Source organism: Glossina fuscipes, unplaced genomic scaffold (assembly GCF_014805625.2).
Source record: "Glossina fuscipes isolate IAEA_lab_2018 unplaced genomic scaffold, Yale_Gfus_2 1, whole genome shotgun sequence".
Lineage (NCBI taxonomy): Eukaryota > Metazoa > Arthropoda > Insecta > Diptera > Glossinidae > Glossina > Glossina fuscipes.
The window spans coordinates 26,503,240-26,524,068 of record NW_023998415.1 but is presented as its reverse complement, the minus strand read 5'-3'; the positions used below and the strand labels follow the sequence as shown (position 1 = coordinate 26,524,068).

The following is a 20,829-nucleotide window of genomic DNA, read 5'->3' as shown; positions in this document are numbered from 1 at the left end:
GACCTCTTTTATACAGCCCTGTCTCAGTAATGGCGTCCTGGAATTTTTTTACAATTTTTGACAGCTTAGCATGAAATTATTTGGAAATCTTTAAAATTCTCCTTGATAAAATATTGAAAAGTAAGAATTTGATTTACTAACAGAAGCAATGGATGGTCCACCACCACCACGAGGTAATTATTTCGGGAAATTTAGGACGTAGTACTAAATTGACTGAATCGACTGAGAGACCAACGAATCAACGAATTGTCGAAATGTGAAGGCAAGGAATTTTTCTAAATTTTTAACTTTTGTAGATGTTAGTCTACGTAATATTATCGATAAATTGGCTGAATTTGTGGCACGAAATGGACCAGAATTTGAAATGATTACCAAACAGAAACAACAAAATAATCCCAAATTTGAATTTCTTTATGGTGGTGAACATGCGGCCTATTATCAGTGCAGAGTGATGGCCGAACAAAATTGTAAGCATAAGCGAATGCGGTTTTGTATTATTTAAGACTTTTTAAGGCAAACGTATTTTACAGTTTTAAAACAGCAGCAACAATGTAATAGTGGTAATAACATGCTTAATCAACAACAACCACCTCCGCATTTTACGCAAGGTCCGCCGCCTAATATGATGCATCATTCAGAAAATCAATTATCAAATAATCATGATACCAATCCTTTTGCAATGAATCAACCGCCGCCAAATCATCAAATGTGGAATTCAAACATATCGCAGTCCAATGCAGTGGTCGTACCTGCAGCACCCACAAACACCAATAATTCCTTAGCTATAAATATAACCGCCCAAATTGAAGCTATCAATATGCAACAGAACAGCTTACGTGAACAAATTCGGCAATCAGAATCAAATTTAACGGCACAACATACGGTAAATCTTTTATTTGATTTAAATTCATTCAAATACTTTGCTCCAAAAACATTTACTTTATTATTATATTTAACAAAGAAGTTAGGATAAATTTTTTGTGTGGGAAATATATACATATATTTATGTTTTTGTATTAATACATTTATGTTTATGGGAAGAAAGCTCTTATCGTTTTCATCACATCTTTTTCGAAATGATTTCACCTTATTTATCTGCATTTTTCTTTAGACAAGTGGTTGCAATTTATTCGTTGAAATAACGACATCCCTTCTTTCAATATTTGTCTATGAAACTGCTGCTGAAAAGTTTTTTAAATTAGCACGCGCTAAAAGATCCAAATTGTATTTCACTTGATTAATTAAAAATATTCCCAGTTGCGAATTTTAATTTCATTTCAATGGTTGGTCTACACACGAGCTAATCGACCACAAAGTTGGAACATCGAATGCAGAAATAATTTCTAAAAAAAAGTCAATTTAATTTCTTTGAACGACTATATATGTATAGTTCAAATACACTTGAAAAAATTTAATAGACTCCTACATTCTCAAATGTTAATAATATGACATGACTGTCGACAAGTTTTAAATTCTACAAATACTTTTAAATAATACCATTTATTGACAAATTTCACTTGATTTCAATCTATGTTCTCCGAATTCAAATTCACTATTCTACAACAATGTAATCCGGGAAAGGTATTAAAAAAAATAAAATGAAGAAACAAGAATCGAAGCTTAGTCTGAATTCTAACTGCAGAAGCAACAATCTGAAAGGTGTTGCCCAAACCATCACGAAGGATATCAGATTTTCACTAGTTGTGGGCGTATCCGACGATGGCATAAGTTGCTTTTGAACTTATATGAGAGTAAATGAAATTTTAAAGTGTTCTTTGTGATTTCAGCAAAATGGATGGACAGCATATGATTTGCTAGTAGGTTTCGATAATTAACTCTAGACCATGCAAGTAAAATGAATTATCTAGTATGTCACTTATGCATTAGCGTTCGCTATAGTAAAGTAGAAAATTCTCCACTTTTTACTTTTGATAGTAATCCTGTAACTCTAATATTGCATAGGGTTTATACTACAAATGAAATCTGTATCGTGACTTTTCACACTTTACGCTAAATATTGATCATGCAATACAGATTTATAATTTTATTAAACTATGTTCAGCTTCAGTTAAACGTACATGTATAAAAAAAAACTCGATAGCTTCATGAAAGCTACCATAAAGTTTTTGATAAAAAGAATTGCGGATTTTTATCCGATCAATATCGTTATTTGCCTTATATTATATGTATATATACAGCGCTCCATGTCGACTGGCTTAATTCCCTCTTTCTTGTCAGTCATTCACAAAGAGGCTAAGAGGCAGTATTCTTTGCCTCTAATTGCTTAAATCGTAATTGCAAAACATGCGCTTAGCAGCATGACAAAATACATACAACGACTTTGAAAATAAATTTGAGGTCGGCCCGTTAGTTTTACGTTGTAGCTTGAAATATATATTTGTACATCCATCCTTAAATTATAAATATTTCAGCTGTTAATAGTGGCCTGGTTCCTGCTGTCCGGAAGGATGAAAAAGATAATTTCTTGCTTTCTTGTTTATTTCACAAGAAGCGAAAAGTGCAATTCACTTAGAGATAGCAACCTCGATCAAATAGCCTTTATTAGTAATGAGCGTGTTAAGTGCCCAATAGAAGCTATGCCAACACAAACGATTTGAAATGCTCTGTTAAATATCTGTAGCAATTGAAATGATCATAGCTTAAAGCCATATTAATATATAATAATAATAAAAAAGTTCTGCGATGCGATCAGAATGAACGACATGTAAAACTGTCACTGTCGGTCACTGTCGCTGGGTGCATTCTCTCTTTGAGCCAAGCATATCTTTTTTTGAAAATTTCCAAAACATTCTTACTTTTTTAAAAGTAACAACTGAAAAAGGCAAGAAAAATATGAGGTTTTTTATTTAAGCTTAACGTATAGTTAAGTATCGTAATTAATATTTAAAATGTCAACGCAGTCTTCAATTTCTAAATAATAGTGGTTATTCTCCTACGCTCAACGCTAGTGCTACCAGCAAAACGAATGCGAATTTCATCCATCGAAATTTTCCCCCGTTAGTGTATCCAAGCAAATTCGGTATTTTTAGATCGGTCTTTCCTTTAAGTTATAATTTTTAAGATCTTAAGAGCAAGATTGTGTGCATATTGCGACAACTTTCAATCTTCAGCACACAAGTGTTTTGTTTAACGTTTCCAGTTGTTAGTTCTAAATCTCGCAAAATTATTGGTTTTACTCCTAACTATACTAGCCATACTGCCTATTTGAGATTCGGTGCTTGTATCCGTTTACTTATATAAACGATAATACTTGTTGAATTTCGCCGAGTACAGTCATATACAAAATGAAAACTCGTTCGTTACCTCTCTCATGATATTCTGAATCTTCATCTGGTTATTCTAAATAAATTCAATGGAATGAAGTAGTTTGGAAAATGGCACAAACCTTTATACAGAGAGAAAATTGATGACATTAACTTAATAGTCTTAATAATAAAAAAGGATACCCTTCAATAAAGTTTCAACTTTGTAGAGTATGATGTAAATTATCCGACCCTCGGAATCTTATTACTAGAAATTTTCCATATCATATATATATGTTATCGAAAAATGGAGTTCTGCAGTTCAAACACTTCAGCCTTCTTATTTATATCGTTGGTTTCGAAAAATTTCGTTATTTCCACTGCATTCAAATCAGTTTTTAAAATTTGGAAAGTTCTTCTTTTCTTTATTTATAAGCAACAGTAATAAGTATCCAAAAAAGAATAATGATTTTTTTTTCATATTTATATATTTTAAAAAACATATTATTTCAATCAACATTATCTACATTTAAAATTTTACTTTACTTGTGTATCTTTTATATAAAAAAAAAAAAAATTGAAAAAAAAAAATTAAACAAAAAAATTACCGAAAAATCCCCCAAAAACCAAATCAAAAATCTCTTCTACATACATTTGATACCAAACTAAATCAATTCAATTGATTACAAAAATCCAAACCATTCACTGTGAATACAAACAAACAAACAATCCAATCAATCAATCAATCAATCAATCAATCGATGTACAATGAAATGTACATTTGAAAACATTAAAATGTGACTGACGGATATTTAGGCATTGATGGGCCAGCAAAAGAAACAAATTGAAGAAGCCATTGAGGCGGCACAAAATGCACAATTGGAAAAACAAGCGGAGGTCAGAAATATTTCACTGAAAGAAATGGATGCAGTGCTCCAACCCATTATCGATTCTTGCACAAAGGATAGCATATCAGCAGGTAAATACTCTCCTTACTTTTTCCAATATTTTTTTTTTTTTAACTATTTCAAATAAAATCATTTATTAAAATAAAGCAAGTTTAGAAAAAAAGAAAAGAAAAAAAAAAAAAAAAAAAAAAGATAAACAATTAATTTTATTATTCATTTGTTTTTACGAATTAGTTATTCAAAAAAGAAAAAAAAAAAATTAAATTTTATTATTGGTTTTTGCAAATGAAGTAATATTTTTAATGTTGCAATTTTAGGCAAAAACTGGATATTACAGCATTCATCCGACAGCGCAAAAAACAATGTCGTTTTACAATATCTTTTAAAAAAGTATGCGTCAGCTATTTAAGTTTTATTTTTAATTTCTGTTGCCATAACTATTTAATTAATTAATTTTGTACAAGTTTTTTACTTAACTTAAACTTGAGTGTATGTGTGCGTCCTTTAGATGAGAGGATGCATAATGGCCTAGCGAATTCCATTTGAAACGTTATGTATTGAATTGTCGACAACTTTTGAATAACGATATATATATACATATATATATATATATATATATATATACTACGTCTAATAGACTTATTATTACAGTTGTACTTGAACTTGAACTTGAATTACGACTTGAAAGAGATTTGAACTATTAAAAAAGAGAAGAAGAAAAGAAAACAAAAAGTAAAGAAACGGAAAGAAAAGAAAACACCATGAACGTCACTAGTAACCAGATATATAAAGTAGACTCTTTACGACTGTATAACAAGAGAAAAAAGAAAAACTCCATACAACTTCATCATTACCTACTAAAACTCACATGCACATTAGAAATATTGTTTGTTGATTTATTTTTAGGGCTTTGGTCAATGGTTCAACATTTTCAACAAAATTACATCTTATATATTTAATTAATGATATACTTCATCATTGGTAAGTTGTGTTTCCTTTTTTCGTAATATTTAATTTATAATAGATGGATTAGGGGAAGACTATAAAAAAATACTCAAAATAATTCCATTCTATTAACGGCAGAAAGAATGTCAAAAAAAAAAAAAAGCATCGAGACGCTCTAATTGGATCATTCGGGAAACAAACAAAAATTTCCGCTAATTATTTATAATTTTATACCTAACCTGTGTTAATTAATACCTATTAATAAATAATTTCATATGCGCTCTTAAAGTGTACGAACGCTTGTAACAACACCAACATAGTGCATCAAGGAATAATATAAAATAGAATCGTGTAAAATGATCCGTCGATTAGATAAAGACCAAAAATCCATTCAATCGATATATCAATTATACATGGTATCGAATATATTGTACGCCGCCTCTGTATAGCTTGCAGGTAGATGTACACTTTGAAGGTCATATTTATATATGGCATTATATTATGGCCACCCCTTGCTTTTCGCATATGTCATGGACATTTTATTAGCGTGAGCAAAAGTGAGCATTTAATTAAGAAGTCTAGACTTTTGTCATTTAGTTTGAAAAAATTAATGAAAAAGATTGCCCTTGTTGTTAGCGCTTGCTTTCGAAGGCCTACAAGGCAGACAGGCAGACAGACAGACAGACAGGCACGCAGACAAACATTATGAAACTGGTTCCATTATGAAATCTTAGAATTATTTGTGGACATTTAAACTTAATTCTCCATGTGATAAGGGAATGTACTTACATTTAGAAAATGATCTTCAACTGAGAACGGATGAAAAATTACTCTCCTTTGAAGCTTTGTTTAAGCGAAAAGGGGACATTTCTGCACTAGGTCACTTTGTATTAAATGGCAAATGTCTCGAATGTCTCGAATCCTAATATGAGAAATTAACGGTTTAACGGTTCTCCTTGAGTGAGGCCATTCACCCATGGACCTTGCTAGTCCCGCATAACGTTAATGCTTACTAGAGTCAGAGAGAGAGAGAGAGAGAGAGACTCTAAAAATAAATATAATCATGAGATCGATAATAAGCGAGTATCATGAGAGAAAGTTGAAAATAACTCTGAATAGGGAGTTAAATAGTACGTGAAACTGCTTAGACGTTAAGCCCGATGATCCCGAATATCCCCTATGGAAAAGTCCTTATTATGAATTATATTAATGGTCTACATTTTTCCCATACAAAGGGATTGCAATCTAGTGATGTAATCATGTTGACGCTCATTTTAAAATCGCTGAACACTTCTTTTTTTTTTTTTTCTGTTTTATAACATTAAGAATCTAGGATTGCTACAGATGTCGTATGCATCTGCAAGCACACGCATAGAAGTCATTCACGTCAACGGGCTAACGTTAAAATTGATCATTTAATCATTAGCGTTAAAGTTTATTCAAATTATTATTGAATCTGTATTTCGACACAGATTGATAGATTTTTGACAAAATTAATTTATTTGTTTGTACAGTGCTTAAATATATTTACATATTTCATAATGACATGTAAATCAATGGCTTTTATGTTTATTATACGCACTTATATGATTTACGATGCGAAAGGTTCGTTCGAGATGCCTTCGACACCCATCTTGAAACACGGACCAAGGATTCAGAAAATATTTCCAAGTTTTTAGGTTTTTTAAAAACCTTACAAAATCAACATGGGATTAATTTTTAGTTCTAACATACATACTTAAGACTATTAATTCAAGCTCTGGGCCTTCTACGCAGTTATGTATAATAATATTTATATTTTTTATGCATCTATCTAGAATGTACTTTAAGCATATGTACGTAACTCTAAAAATAGTAAACTCTACCTGATGAGGTTGAAATCAGTGAACAGACCAATCGAACCATCTAGTGGCTGATCCGCTACGAAATTTACCTCAGGATAGTTGGTGCACTTAAAAGCTATGTTGCATAATCTTATCTGGGAAGGTGAATGATTAGAAGTCATCTATTCTCAAACGGTAAATGTGTAAGAAACTCACCTTTCTTGGCCAGTGGGCCATTTTTGGTAAGCAGAACTAGCATTATGAGACGAGTCAAATTAGCAACTTATGCGGATACCATGAAAGGTGTTGGTTGCTTAGAACAGCAGGACGGTGCACATGAAAGTCGCAATCCGCTGAGCAGTATGTAACAACTGACCTGCCGAAGCAACTAGCCCTTAAAATGAACAGCGCTTAAGTCGTACACCTATACATTATCGTTTAAGTAAACGTTTGAAATTCAATTAATTTGGATTTGCAAACTTTAAAACCTTTGTGCGTGAGTACGAGGGTACTACGGCGATCGTAGAAGTGTTTGGCATAAGCCTACATGGAGCCGCCACTAATACAGATATTGATGGAAGCAGCAAATAATCGAATGAAATGTTTGATGACTAAAGTGAACAAGGGTTTCGTGTGAACAGTGGTTGATCACGACTTAGTCGGTGCTAAGGTCACGGCGAAAGCTGAAAATTTTCAAATTATATTAAAAATATATATTTACATACACAAATAATGTATAAAAACACTTGAAAATAATTGAAAGAAAGGGAATAGGGCTTCAATTCCGAGACTTGTTGAATATCCGTTCGTTTGTTAAATATAAGCCTTGTGCTCGTCCTGGCAACAGTAACTGCCATATATTAGCCATCAGGAGATATCGAAAGAGTTTTCTTTTCTGTTTTATAGTCCTACTAAGGAGGAAGTCTATCGAAACGATATGATAAATCGGCTAAAAGGGTATGGACATTTACTGTTGTGTTGATATTTTCTCCACGGGTCGTGAAAGTTTATGACAGGACCATCCAAACTTCTCAACAGAGTGTACCAATATTCACAGTTGATCCCCAAAGTGAAGAGTCTCTAGTCAATAGAAAATTAGATCCATAACTTCGGACAAGTATTGGCTCTGAAAATTGTGATAGTCGGACTTGCTTGGGAGGCAATGGAGGAATAATATGATTTATGTATTCGATCTGGGTAAATAGATAGAGTTACGGATAGCAATTACGTAACCAGAAGAAACACGCATAACCGTGCGGGTAAACAACGGCAAAAAGTATGGGATGAATATATTATCTTTTAGGTTTAGTGATTACTGTCCTGAAGTTTTGGGGGTTCTATGAAGCAGACTTCTTTGGATATCGTTACAAGTTCTTCAGTGTTTATTATCGAATGATACTTGCGGGCATTGAGGCGGACAATATAACTTTTCATTATAAAAGTAAAGTTTCGATAGATTTTCCTTCAACCATTATCTCTTAAGGAAATTGTAAATAAAATGAATTTTGTTGGTAAATATTACGAACCGTTAAACTTCGGAAACATTTGTAAAAGTTTAAAATATTAAAGTGACAGACTAATAATATAAAAATAGGTTTGCGCGTTAAAAATCGGTAGACGCAATAATATCGCTTCATAGTTTTTCGAATGATTCAATAAAGCAAAAAATCTTGATTTATATTAAAAATCCAAATCCATTAGCTATTGTCTTTACCAATATTAAAATATTTATATTTTACAGTGTGCGTAAAAATGCCAATGATCTGAAAAATTGTCTTGAAAATGTAGTCATACCTATGTTTTGCAGTGCTGATCTAAGTATAATCTCGCAGTGAATTTACTATAGGAAAAGAGTGTATTTATTACAGATTTTCTTTTCCGATTATAGTTGCAAATGGTGAGCAGAGAACAAAATTAACCAAATTGTTGTCGTTGTGGGAGTCGAAGGCAAAATTTTTCGATGCCTGCGTTATTTCAAAATTACAATCCCCAGACTCCTCAATGCAAGAATATAAAACAAATTTGCAAAATCAACACCATGACATAACCTCAAAATTTACTCAAGCCACTAAAGCACAATTAGAAAAGTAAGTTTACCAAAATGAAATCAATTTGAACTCAATTTAAGAAAATATGCTAATATTCCCCTCATATCATCACTAGTTATCAAAAGCAGCATGAAATTTTTATACAACATGCAACGCAACAAATAACGCAATTGGAGCAACAAAAGCAGCAGCTGGAGCAGCAAATGCTCGCAACGGTTATGCCGAATACTTCGATAATGCCACCTTCGGCTGTTGTGCCAGCACAGCAGACCTCGCAACAACAGCAACAACCATCACAAAATAAAATACCTTCACTGATGAATCAAAAGATATCCTTGCCTTTAATGGATGGTCAAATGGACTGCAACAATTCAGGAGGCGTTGTAGGTAATATGTATCAAAATCAACAGACCAATAATAGTCATTATCAGAATGAAGGAGTACCAAAGAATTTCTTCATTCCGGATTTATCTAAGCCGCCACCTGGTTTTATGGGGTCTAATGCTGGTCCAACTGGCCCTAGCGTCATGCCCACTAATATAATGACAGCTTCCAATCAAATGCCTTCACAAATGATGCCGACAGCCCAATACGGGCAAATCAATAACATTCCAGGAAATCAAAATATAAATAATCCAACTTCCAATATTAATGCTGCAGATTTAGTCAATAATGCTTCCGGTCTGAATTTGGACGTAATGAGTGTAAATGTTGCGTTACAACTCGTGCAACAACAACAGCAACAACAACAACAACAACAGCAACAACAACAACAACAGTTACTTAGTGGTTTTGAATTACATCCTCTGCCTGGAGACACTGATGATAATGAAATTATTCCACCAGCGCCGCGTATGCAAATGGAACCAGAAGAACAAAAACCTTTGGCTGCCTATTATGATTTGCCCGCTGGTCTTATGGTCCCTTTAATACGGCTTGAAGATTATCGTTACAAGCCTTTGGATCCTACTGATATACGTTTACCACCACCAGCGCCTCAAAATGAACGTTTGACCAATGCTTTAGCTGCTTTTTATTCGATGCCCACGCACGACAGACCACGCGACAAGTACCGATAATTCTTCCATATAATTTTTGAAATCTTATTTATATCTTTTTCTTTAACAGTGAGGGTTGGGAAAAATTAGGACTCTATGAATATTATAAAGTTAAAAATGCCGCTAAAAAGCAAAAAGAGGAGGAGATTAAGAATGGTACTAGAGAGAAGTCCCGTTCACCCAGTCCCATCATATTGGAGAAACAAAAACCGAAAAAGGTTAACAAACGTTGTTACAGGTAAACAAATCACTCATGTTTGATTGTATGTTTATTCGTATTAAGCAAATACTTTTTATATGTTCAGATCAAAAAGTCGCAGTCGTTCGCGTTCGCCCTATCTTCGGTCTCGTTCACGCTCAAGAACCCGTTCTAGGTCACCAGCACGATCTTCATCCGCACGAGATAGACAATCGCGAAACAGTAGCCGTTACAGTAGTAGTCGGCGTAGTCGTTCACCCCGTCGGTCTCCAGCCAGAGACAGGGACCGCGAACGTGAAAGAGAACGCGACCGTGAAAGAGAGTCTTCAGCAGGCAGTAGTCGCGAAGGTCGTGAAAAAAATACCATTAAACGGGAACGTGAACGCTCAGTTACTCCACCTAGTTTTTTGTGAGTACACATATTTACGCAAAACGTATAACAACAATAAAAATATAAAAAAATATATTTGTTAGTAGTGGATAATGAGTTCATCGACTTATGAAATGGATATCATATCACTTCTTAATATCCCTAAGAGCTTATGCCACACTTGATCATTATATATATATCGGTTGCAGACATTATGTTATCCGAATCCTTGCAAATCGTAGAATCACTCCTAGTACATTTAGAATTAACGATCACATTACCTTTTGAAATTACAATTGCGCTCGCTCTTGCCTGGGGTGAGCAGAAACAATCTAAAAATATTGGTAATCAATAGTTTAAAAATTAATTCTGAACGAGGGTTTCTTGACTAGTTTTAGTTGGTGGAAAGTTTAACATCCGAGAACTAATTAACTACATTTTGGAAAAACAGTCCGAATATCTTATCACCATAGTGTGTATCAAATTTTTCAATTAATTATTATTGCAAGCGGATAGCAATGGGCTTTCAAATTTGGATGCTGCTGAACATTCTCGCCATTTTGTGACACACAATTAAAATAACAATTGAAGCTTTACCGTCTGCCGACGTATTAAGCGAATGAATCTTCAGTTTGTGCTGCAATCAAAAATGACATATATATATATATATATTTGTATAACATTGCTTATCTCGGGTTATGTTGTTATAAGATTTGAATAAAAATCTACACTCGCCTCAGTCCTGCTCCTATTGCTTCTTTATAAATTTAGAAAGGTTTGAGGTTTTTGTTTTTTTCTAATTCATAGCAGCAATAGTTTTGCCAAAACCAATGAGTTCATCGAAGAATCTAACAAAGGCCATCAAATGTTAATGAAAATGGGTTGGGCCGGGACTGGTACCGGTTTAGGTACTAAAAACCAAGGCATCGATCAACCTATTTCGGCCGGAGAACCTCGCGATCGTAAAGACATGTATAAAGTAAGTTACATTTGCTGATTTGTAAAAAAAAATATCTAGTTAAAGGCACATTAATTACAGGGCGTTGGCGTTAATCTCAATGATCCTTTTGAGAACTTTCGCAAAAACAAAGGTGCTGCCTTCGTGCATCGCATGCGTTCTCGTGATGAAAAAAGTTAAAATTTGTCCTAAAATTTTTAATTTATTTTTTATTTTTTTTCAAGTTTTTGTAAATTTGATTTAATCAATAGATTGAATAATTTTATCAAGTATCAAAGTTACAATAAATTCCTTAAAAACAAAACGCGTATGAGATCAAAGAGCTCAAAACTTTTTTCGATCCATTAAATTCCCACGTAATTATTCAACTTAAGTTAATTGAAGTTAAAACAAATACATTCTTAATAAATTTATACGTTACGCTTCTACACTGAAGGCCGAGTTGGCTGCTTTGGCATTGACTTTTTCTAAAATACCTATCAGGCCTTTACCAGAGCCACATTCAAATGTTCGCGGGAAATTTGTGTCTTGTTTACGTTCGTACATTTCGTGCAATGTTTGTTCCCACTTGACTGGCCTTACAATCTGTAAACATATAATAAATAAGTCGTTAAAAAGATCTTTAAAATCTCGCTAGAATATTGGCATACATGTTTTGGCAGCTTTCGTATGATCCCGGCCGCATTCCGATAAGGTTTACCATCTATGTTCGAATAGACATGGATAAGCGGGTCTTCTAGTTTTATAGTCTCCAAAGCTTTAATAAAAGGGGCTACAGCGCTGTCCATAAGCGGTGTATGAAATGCTCCATTGACTGGCAAACGTTTAATGCGGCGAATTTTATAAGCATTTGAATTTTTTTCCAAATATTCTAAGGCTTCCACATTACCAGCTACTACTTTGCAATGAGGGTACATATAAATCGCTACTCCACAATGGGGATTTTCTATGCCTTTGTCAACGCACCATTGCTGAGCCTTAACGCAAGCTGTCCCTATATTTGAATCAGGTCCATACAATACCATAGCCATGCCTCCCGGTATTTGATCACAGGCTACTTGCATCGCATTCGCACGCACTTGCACTAGTTTTAATGCTTTGTCAAAGGGCAGAGATCCAGCGAAAACCAAGGAAGTAAATTCTCCCAAACTAAATCCGGCTGTAGCTACACAAGATTCAATTGCCTTAGGGCGCTCTTCACGTAGCTGTTCTAAAGCAGCCAAAGAAGACACCATTACAGCTAGCTGGGCGTACTCGGTACGGTTTAATTTTTCTCGAGGACCTTCTAAACACAATTTGAGTAAATCATAACCTAGCACCTCATTGGCTAATTTAAATATACGACGGGCTTCAGGAAAATGCATTAATCGGCTTGCCATACCCACATATTGCGTGCCTTGCCCGGGGAATAAAACTATTGAAGTCTCTTTAGGATCGATTCGTGGACGACCAGTTTTAGGTGTGCCCATTTCTTCCATAAGTTTACTTTCAGTCAGTTGGGGTAATGGCTTCTCATCAATTGTTTCCTTTTCATTCCGCAGACCGATTTGTGTTTTAGTGCCTATAAATCTTAATAAAGGCCTTAATTTTAAGCATATACTTAAGTTTAAATGTAGCGTTAACATTGTTCGATAAAAAATCAGCAGGCTTAAATCCGCATAGGTAAAAACAGTGGCTATTAGAAAACCTTTCTTCTTCTTCTTCTTGAATGTTCAGTGACTGAACAACAGATGTTCATTCAACATACCAAAAAAAAAAGAAAAGAACCACAGATGATTTGCCCGGTTTTAATAAATGCACAGTAAGAAAATAAGGTTTTTTGCATTGTCCCTCTGGAACTTAATAAAGTTAACGATTAATTTAGGTTGTTGTTTAAAATTAGGACACTGATTATGCATCTTTTAGCTATCTAACGTAAGCAAGAAGAAGCAACGTGCGAGTCATTTAGTTGATAATTATGTATAGCTTTCGCCTTTCGAAATTTATTTCGAAACAATAATGGGCAAATTTGACATTTGGTTATTTATAAATAAAAACAAATTTGTGCAAAACTTTTAACGAAGCAAGATGAAGTCAAATAGCATTTTGGATAGAAAAAATAAATTAGAAGTTGAAATTAATGAGCTACATTGCTTCGCGAACAGGCGCGAATACTTACACGTATGGAATGGCCTGGAACTCCAATGAGTTGTGAATAAGTAATAAATATATGTTTTTGCGCCGCAACAAAAATCTCTCAAAATTCCCTAGCTGTCGATATTAACTTTGAACTGTAAACATAAACTTTGAATTTTAATATATATACTTTTATTTTTATTTTATATAATATATTTATATATATACCAGCATATGAGTTTACCTATAAAGAATGTATAATGTTTTAAAATGAGTTGGAAACCAATTCAAGTTTTGTGTTCTGTAAAAAAAGCCAACTTTCTAATTTTCTCAAAACATCGAACTTATTCCCTTTTGGCGATAAGATTAATATATATTCAGTAGAACGGTGAGCGTTTCTTATTTGCTACTCCTTCGCGCTTTATCGTTGATAGCGACAGTATATGAAGTATGGAAACATTATTATTGTTATTATTATTATTATTATAAATTTAGCCAGAGAATTAATTCTAAGACTACTGTCTTAAAGCATTAGCATCGGCTTTATTAAAAATTCTACCGCACTTGGAATTTGAACCCACGACCATTGAGAGTTGCTAGTCGAGACTCTTGCCTACTCGGCCACTCAGGCGGATTATGCAAACATTAACGGTACTCAATTGATTACAAGCTGCAGCGAATTATGAGTCTTAATTAGACAATTGGAGTAAGAAGTGATAAAAAAAGAAGAATTAATTTGTTTATCTTCCATATATTTAAAATGTGTGCTTTGTTTCAGCTTTTTGTAACTAAACAATTTTGTTTGGCACTTATTTTATCCCAAATTTACAGCCATATTTCGAGTATAAAGGCAACTCTAAACAACCCAACTAATGCCGAACGTTAGTTTTTTTGTTTTCGTTTAACTGGGCAAATATGGGAGAGTGTATTTAACAGCTGTACTGAATGCTATCACATACGCGATGCGAAACTAAGTGAAAACATCAGCTGAGTTTCAGATACGTGATTACCCCTATGATATTTTCAAAATTCTCACTATCGGTAATGATTAACTGTGCTTCGAAATGAGATCGGTGACTTCTTATAAGTTAAGTAAGAAATTTCAAACAAAACAGAATGTAGCTTCCCTCCTTTTCTTATATTGCGATTTGAGATCTGAACGGAGCATAAAAATCTGCAAAATCTTTATAATTTCACAATTCATAGCCCCAAACAAATTGTGTGTACAATGATTACATATTGAGCAGTTTATTTACCAGTTTTAAGTTATAGTTATACATCGTCAAGCGTTAGCTACCGGGGAAATTATATATAGCATAGAATTTTCTTGAAACACTAAATTTCTCACGTTGAAACACATTAGACAAAGATATTGAAACATACGCATTTCCATAAAAGATCTTCGGCACAGATAGTAGTTTCGATTTTTTGACCAAGGTATCCTTTATGACCATACAAATTAATAGGACGATTCGCTCCATTTGCCAATTCGAGTATTTTTTTTTTTTTTTTATTCAAATCAATATTGATATTGATTTAGACAGCTATCTATGTCAAAAGAAAACAGTTTTTAAATTGTTACTAAGGGCAATATTGTGTTGAAACCATAAAAATTACGTAATTTAAAAGAAAAATAAATGTTTCAAAAATCTTTAGCATTTCCCTTGAACACAATACATACGTAAATTCTCCGCCATATATAGCTTTTGTTTTCAGTTTATATTTTCAAATTTAAACGAGAAATACAAATTTTTTATCCGGTTTATTTATTTTCATTAGTATTTGTATTTTTTAATTAATTTTCTTTACTTCTTTTGATCTTGTTTTTAAATATGTATCGTGTTGTGGTTATATTTATGTATAGAAGTTTAAATTTTAGAGCAAATTTTGTCTTCAAGATTGTTATTCAAACACTTGTTAGAGTATAATCGTGTTTAGGAACAAAAAAAAAAAAGACAATGTTAAATTTAGTGACAGGCGAAAATACTCGCGTATAATTTGTTGTAGCAAAAATAAATTAAATGAAGCCATTACTTCATCTTTCATTGATACTTTTTACAGAAATAATTATGAAACAAAAATAAAGAAATATTTAAAAGAAATAAGCGGAACGTAAGATATATAAGATGCAATTAGAACTAAACATTAAATGTTTGAATATACGACGTTTACCCGGAGAATTAATGGCCGTTTCGTACTTTTATTCTTTAAATTGGCAAAAATTTGTATTGTGTGTAAAAGGCGAGGAAACATTGCATTATGCAAAAATTTGTGTTTAGACACGTGACAAATGCTGCAACAAGTTACAGGGCCAAAAAGCTTCAACGCGTTCCTTCAGTAATTGAAAAGGGTACGATATCCAAGTAAGTACAGTTTGCGCTAAAAAGCCCATTGGTTCCGGATACTGGTGCGTCAACAAAGCCAGCAAAGCGGTAAATGAGCACAGTCCAGCCGTGAATAGTATAAAGAAAGGTAATTCTTTTTTTGGATATACGGACACTTCATGAAAAGCAGGCAACAACTCGCGATCAGCACATTCTGTGCATGTGGGATATGGATAGAAGAGATGACCGCGCTCTAATGGATAGGGAAGCATTCGAAAAGTGCCTTCCCAAGTACAGTGCAACAAATTAAGTGCGCCTTCAATATTTTTCCAATGTTTTAAGTGAAAAAAGGCATAAGCTAAAGCTTCAGAGTCACCTCTCTTAAGGATGTGCTCAGGTGGTAAGATCAAAGGCTTGGTCTCCAGCAGGTATTTGGGCACATGAGGGTTAAATTCAACTGCCCGGTGTATTGCTTCCACTGCACACATTTCAGCTGGACTAAGTCCTCGCTTGGATGCTATATCTGGTGAAAACTTATCAGCTACCGCTCGCGCTTTCAATAAAGCTGCCGTATAGCAAATAGTGGCCGATTTGGGTAGAGATATATCATCGTACTTAGCCAAAACTGCTTGACAGTCTGCATAAGCTTGCATTTCTAATAACGTTTCAATGAGATTCTCATGAATGTTAAGCACATTCATAATGGAAGGGATTTCCTTGGTAAGATCGCGGAACATTTTTGCAGCTTCTTTTAGTTTTCCCAATTTTCGAGCACACATAGCTAAACGACGTCGTATGTAAATGAGTACATTAGTATCACGACGATGCATACCTTCCGCTATAGGGCCTTGATGTTGAGTGGCTTGAGATTTACGATAATTTTGTTCGGCAACCTTTAAAGCTGAACGCAATATGCGTTCAGCCTCCACAATTGTCGTGGCTTCTTCTTCAGCTAGCAGAATGTAAGCGGGAGCACAATCAGGATTGATTTCCAAAGCGTTATGAGCCGATTTAATACGTTGCACAGGATTACGTTCGCGCCAAGCCGTCTGCATTATTTCATATTCTTCCTTGCGGACATCTCCTTCACAAGTAAAGAAGGTTTGATGATCCTGAGCACTAAGGTTCATATCGTAGTAAGTTAATGGTTCTTTGCTAGTGGCCCAGAAAAACCGTTGATATTCTGCACCGCGAAAAAGATTGAGGGGGTTACGCCAAACTTTGCACTCCGGCATTTGTTGACCGCCAGGCGGACTACCACCATTACTGGAACCACTGCTAGAGCTGGTTCCGCTAGCATTTCCGTTCGTTTCTGAGGAAGTGTCGCCACCATTAATCCAAGGACTTATATGGTTGATGGAAACTTGTTCTACAGAATTTTAAATTAGAATATCTGTCTTTATAGAGTTAATCGTAACTTACCTATAAACGACGTGCCATATTTTCGAAAATACCACCATTCGAATATTAATATTAATCCAGAGATCAAACTTGACGTGCCCGTCAAAGCCACATAAAATTTAGGCGTAAGGGTACTTAGGAACATCGAGGAGTCCCACATGACGCCACAATGACAATTCCTTTTGAAACTGTACACTGGCAAAAATATCCTTTTTTTCCTCCCACTCTTATGTGCTGTCAATGTGTTAAAATGATGTGCTTAACCTTTCTTTTTTTTTTGAGTAAATTTTTTCCTACCGCTTATTTCAGTCAAACAAAAACAATATTTGTCCGTGCGAATATCTACTGACAAATAAAATTTTGCATCAACACTTTTTCCACTTTTGTGTATGTCATTAAATTAAATATGAAATTTTTTTTGCAAAATACAACAGAAAATGTTTTCTTCAAATTGTCTCTTCCTATTTTTCTAATCAGTGCTGCCAATTATCGAAGCAACTGAGTTGCATTTTTGGCAATTATCGAAAAGTTAAAAATTGTGAGTTTCTTTCGGTTAAGCTTTGAAAATCATAATATACTTTAGTAATCATAGCAAAAATTTTGCACCCTTAAATATAGAAAAATATTAATCATATTTCATGTAAATAATTCAACATAGATAAACAGTCACCTAAAATGCCTTGGCTATTTTCTATCGATGACACCTGTAACCATATACATTATATTGAATATATATCATGAATGAATGTATGTTTATTAATTCTGGTTTGGAGCAACTCGATTTTCTCAATTGAATATAGTTGAATCATTTGCCAAACACAATTTTATACAATTTTTAGAACTTTGTGTTGGCAAATTTGACGTTTTTTTATATAAAATTGGGCGAATTCTCTCCAAATGGGTCTTGAATAGAATATTATGGTTTGAAAAATAGTGCTGAACATTATCACTATGGAGTCCGACATGTTGAGCCGTCATTCCAATTTTTGAGCTGGGAATCAATTCTGGCGACTTTCCACAAAACGTTACGGGAATCGATAAATCATATGGTTTTGCATGCTTACAGACAAATAAAACGAAAAGAAAAAAACGCACAGGAAATGACAATCGTTTCTTTTAAAATATAAAGTTACTTATCTAATTTACGTTTAGGTAAGACTAACGCATATTTTTTTTATACTATGTAATTTGCTGTTTTAGTTCATACCATTCATAATTTTGTAAGAAATAAAAGAAAGTGCAATTCATTCAAATGAATTTAAATGTATTCTTCATATAGAAATACTTGCATGAGTGTAAGAAAAAGTCTACACTTGGCAGAAATGGGCTACCGAATTGAATTTTTATGAAGTTGATTTTCCAGAAATTCCTATAAAAAATCGAAACGGGTTCATTCTTACAGTTTCGTGAAATTTGTCATGATCCCTCAGATTTTGGTCACATCGAATGTCAAAAAAACTGCGTCAACGTCACTTGCTTCAATAAGTGATCTTACCTATTCTCATTTTTCATAAATTTTTTATCTACTCAATCTTCTTTATCACTAAACAAGGTTGTTTATGTCCTTATGGTTATTTTTTATAAATTTGTTGTTTATGGTTACATTGATTTCCTTAATTTTGGCTCTAAAACCTTATGTTTTTCTTTACACTTTCCTATAAAACTGTAAGATAGTGCGGTTACCCCTTGTGTGTGCCACTTGTGAGTATGACGCTTCATAGTGTCAGCCCAATTTGTTAGTTTCGCGAAATAGGGATTTTTGCGTAACTAAACCATAGTAAAAGCAGGAACCTTGCCGCATTATATATTTTGTTAGTAATATCTGCGACAACGAAATATCAAAATGGTCCTTCATTTTGTCTAATATTCATACTAAGAAATTATTATGCAAGTTTCATTTTCCCGTTATGAATAACACTAGTAACGATGTTAACTTGCCATTTCACATTTTTCTTTCGTTCCCATTATTTGTATGGGCTAAGGCTCTATTAATAGTTTCGCGATATACCGTCGCATATTCTTAAACGTTTGTAAAGCGGAAGCATATAAATTCTGTGTTTTTAAGTGAATATGCGCTATGGTATACAGATAGAGTGTGTGTTTGTGTGTATGGGAAAGACCAAACTTGCATATATATAGGGTATATATATAATTTGTTTTCTTTTCATTCATGAATACACATTGAAGAATTTTAAATATGATGTTCGCTAAATGCTTTCATATCGAGACATATAGAGAATTTTTTTTTATTAAAATAAATTATTTTTATCTTTATCTAATTTATCCTTAATTAATTTATTTTATTTATACATTTATTAATTTCAATTTATTAAATTCAATTTTCCATATTCCATATGGATTATTCTACACGACGCCTATTTATATATATTATTTATATTTCAGAATTATATATTTATGCTCGGAATTGTTCATGAAAGTCAAATAATTTTTACAGCGCACCTTTCTCAATATAACTGCACATATGGTATATCCTGAATAGTACTTCTTTGTGTCTGCCCTTCCGTTTGTTTTGTTTCAGAGATTTCCGGTGTGCTTGCTTTATTATCAGAATTAATTCTTAAGTCATTTTCGTTTATATAAGGAGCGTTACCGACGTCCTGACTGCTTAATTGATAATCTGCTTCCAGTGTGTAAACATATCTAGGCATAATGTCGGCAATACCTTGAAATTTAACTTGATTGAAGTAAAATATCCCCCTTCGAAATACCGGCCGTATATACAGTGTGAGGTCTTCAGTTCCTTTGAATGCAAGCCCAGTTTTGCTATGAGCTATTACGTAGAAAAGTTTGCACCATTTTTATGATAGCTATAGCGAAGCACCTTTCAATTATTTCACCAATACTAGACGATTCCTTGGTAGTTAGATTTTTGGTGATAAAGTTTTTGTTATTTTTTCAACGGACGTGAGTATAATTACTTCATTCCAAGTTTATTTTGTTCTATGTTTTTTTAATTTATTAAAAAATTATTATTTCTCTAATAATTTGCTTTAAAGAAGAAATCTTCAAAATTTGTAGAAAAAATAGCTTCTCAAAAGCCTAAAAAAATGGATAATAAATTTTTCATAAAAGGAAGATAAAACTAATTTATAAATTTTTTTATATATTGTATACAGAGGTGCGATATATTATTATATATAAACGTGGGAATATTAGTGAAGCTACATTGTGTCAATCCCATCACATTCAGCACTTCATTATAATAAAACAACACTATTTTGCTAAACCTACGCATATATGTTACGCTTGGCCATGACTTTGTGTTCGAATACCGCTCTTTAATAAAACAAGCAAACGGTGAGATTCGAAAACAAATGGTGTGGCATACGCTGTATGCATTTAGGGTAAAACACAATGAGAAAGCGTATGATCGACACATGACTGGAAGTAATGTAT

The 20,829-nt window shown here is 33.5% G+C and overlaps 3 protein-coding genes across 5 annotated transcripts; 1 reads left to right on the top strand and 2 right to left on the bottom strand.

Moving 5' to 3' along the window:
* Positions 1 to 2: 2 nt before the first annotated feature.
* On the top strand, positions 3 to 11,829 carry LOC119645145 (calcium homeostasis endoplasmic reticulum protein). 2 transcript variants are annotated; one of them, XM_038045101.1, is made up of 13 exons: positions 3 to 173; positions 297 to 467; positions 531 to 883; positions 4,080 to 4,242; positions 4,489 to 4,561; positions 5,078 to 5,152; positions 8,681 to 8,757; positions 8,828 to 9,026; positions 9,103 to 10,056; positions 10,116 to 10,283; positions 10,351 to 10,653; positions 11,425 to 11,593; positions 11,654 to 11,829. In XM_038045101.1, the coding sequence occupies exons 1-13, from the start codon at positions 149 to 151 to the stop codon at positions 11,750 to 11,752; spliced, it is 2,829 nt and encodes a 942-aa protein (XP_037901029.1). In that variant the 5' UTR covers positions 3 to 148; the 3' UTR covers positions 11,753 to 11,829. The 2 variants fall into 2 exon arrangements, with proteins under 2 accessions (XP_037901029.1, XP_037901028.1); XM_038045100.1 differs by having other exon boundaries at positions 11,422 to 11,593.
* A 105-nt stretch (positions 11,830 to 11,934) lies between these two features.
* On the bottom strand, positions 11,935 to 13,281 carry LOC119645144 (probable malonyl-CoA-acyl carrier protein transacylase, mitochondrial). The gene is made up of 2 exons (XM_038045099.1): positions 12,223 to 13,281; positions 11,935 to 12,157 (listed from the first exon to the last, which is right to left on the bottom strand). The coding sequence occupies exons 1-2, from the start codon at positions 13,195 to 13,197 to the stop codon at positions 11,990 to 11,992; spliced, it is 1,143 nt and encodes a 380-aa protein (XP_037901027.1). The 5' UTR covers positions 13,198 to 13,281; the 3' UTR covers positions 11,935 to 11,989.
* Positions 13,282 to 15,925: 2,644 nt separating this feature from the next.
* Positions 15,926 to 17,750, bottom strand: LOC119645368 (protein ST7 homolog). Of its 2 annotated transcripts, XM_038045548.1 has the most exons (3): positions 17,710 to 17,744; positions 17,434 to 17,646; positions 15,926 to 17,380 (listed from the first exon to the last, which is right to left on the bottom strand). In XM_038045548.1, the coding sequence occupies exons 2-3, from the start codon at positions 17,570 to 17,572 to the stop codon at positions 15,963 to 15,965; spliced, it is 1,557 nt and encodes a 518-aa protein (XP_037901476.1). In that variant the 5' UTR covers positions 17,573 to 17,646; positions 17,710 to 17,744; the 3' UTR covers positions 15,926 to 15,962. The 2 variants fall into 2 exon arrangements, with proteins under 2 accessions (XP_037901476.1, XP_037901474.1); XM_038045546.1 differs by having other exon boundaries at positions 17,434 to 17,750.
* Between the last annotated feature and the right edge of the window lie 3,079 nt (positions 17,751 to 20,829).

Coding starts and splice junctions, on each gene's coding strand:
- LOC119645145 (XM_038045100.1), top strand. CDS start 149: ATGGATGGTCCACCACCACCACGAG. Junction 10,057..10,115: donor CACGACAGACCACGCGACAA/GTACCGATAATT, acceptor TTTCTTTAACAG/TGAGGGTTGGGAAAAATTAG. Junction 10,654..11,421: donor GTTACTCCACCTAGTTTTTT/GTGAGTACACAT, acceptor TCTAATTCATAG/CAGCAATAGTTTTGCCAAAA.
- LOC119645144 (XM_038045099.1), bottom strand. CDS start 13,197: ATGTTAACGCTACATTTAAACTTAAGTATATGCTTAAAATTAAGGCCT. Junction 12,158..12,222: donor TACGAAAGCTGCCAAAACAT/GTATGCCAATAT, acceptor ATATGTTTACAG/ATTGTAAGGCCAGTCAAGTG.
- LOC119645368 (XM_038045546.1), bottom strand. CDS start 17,572: ATGTGGGACTCCTCGATGTTCCTAAGTACCCTTACGCCTAAATTTTAT. Junction 17,381..17,433: donor ATATGGCACGTCGTTTATAG/GTAAGTTACGAT, acceptor AAAATTCTGTAG/AACAAGTTTCCATCAACCAT.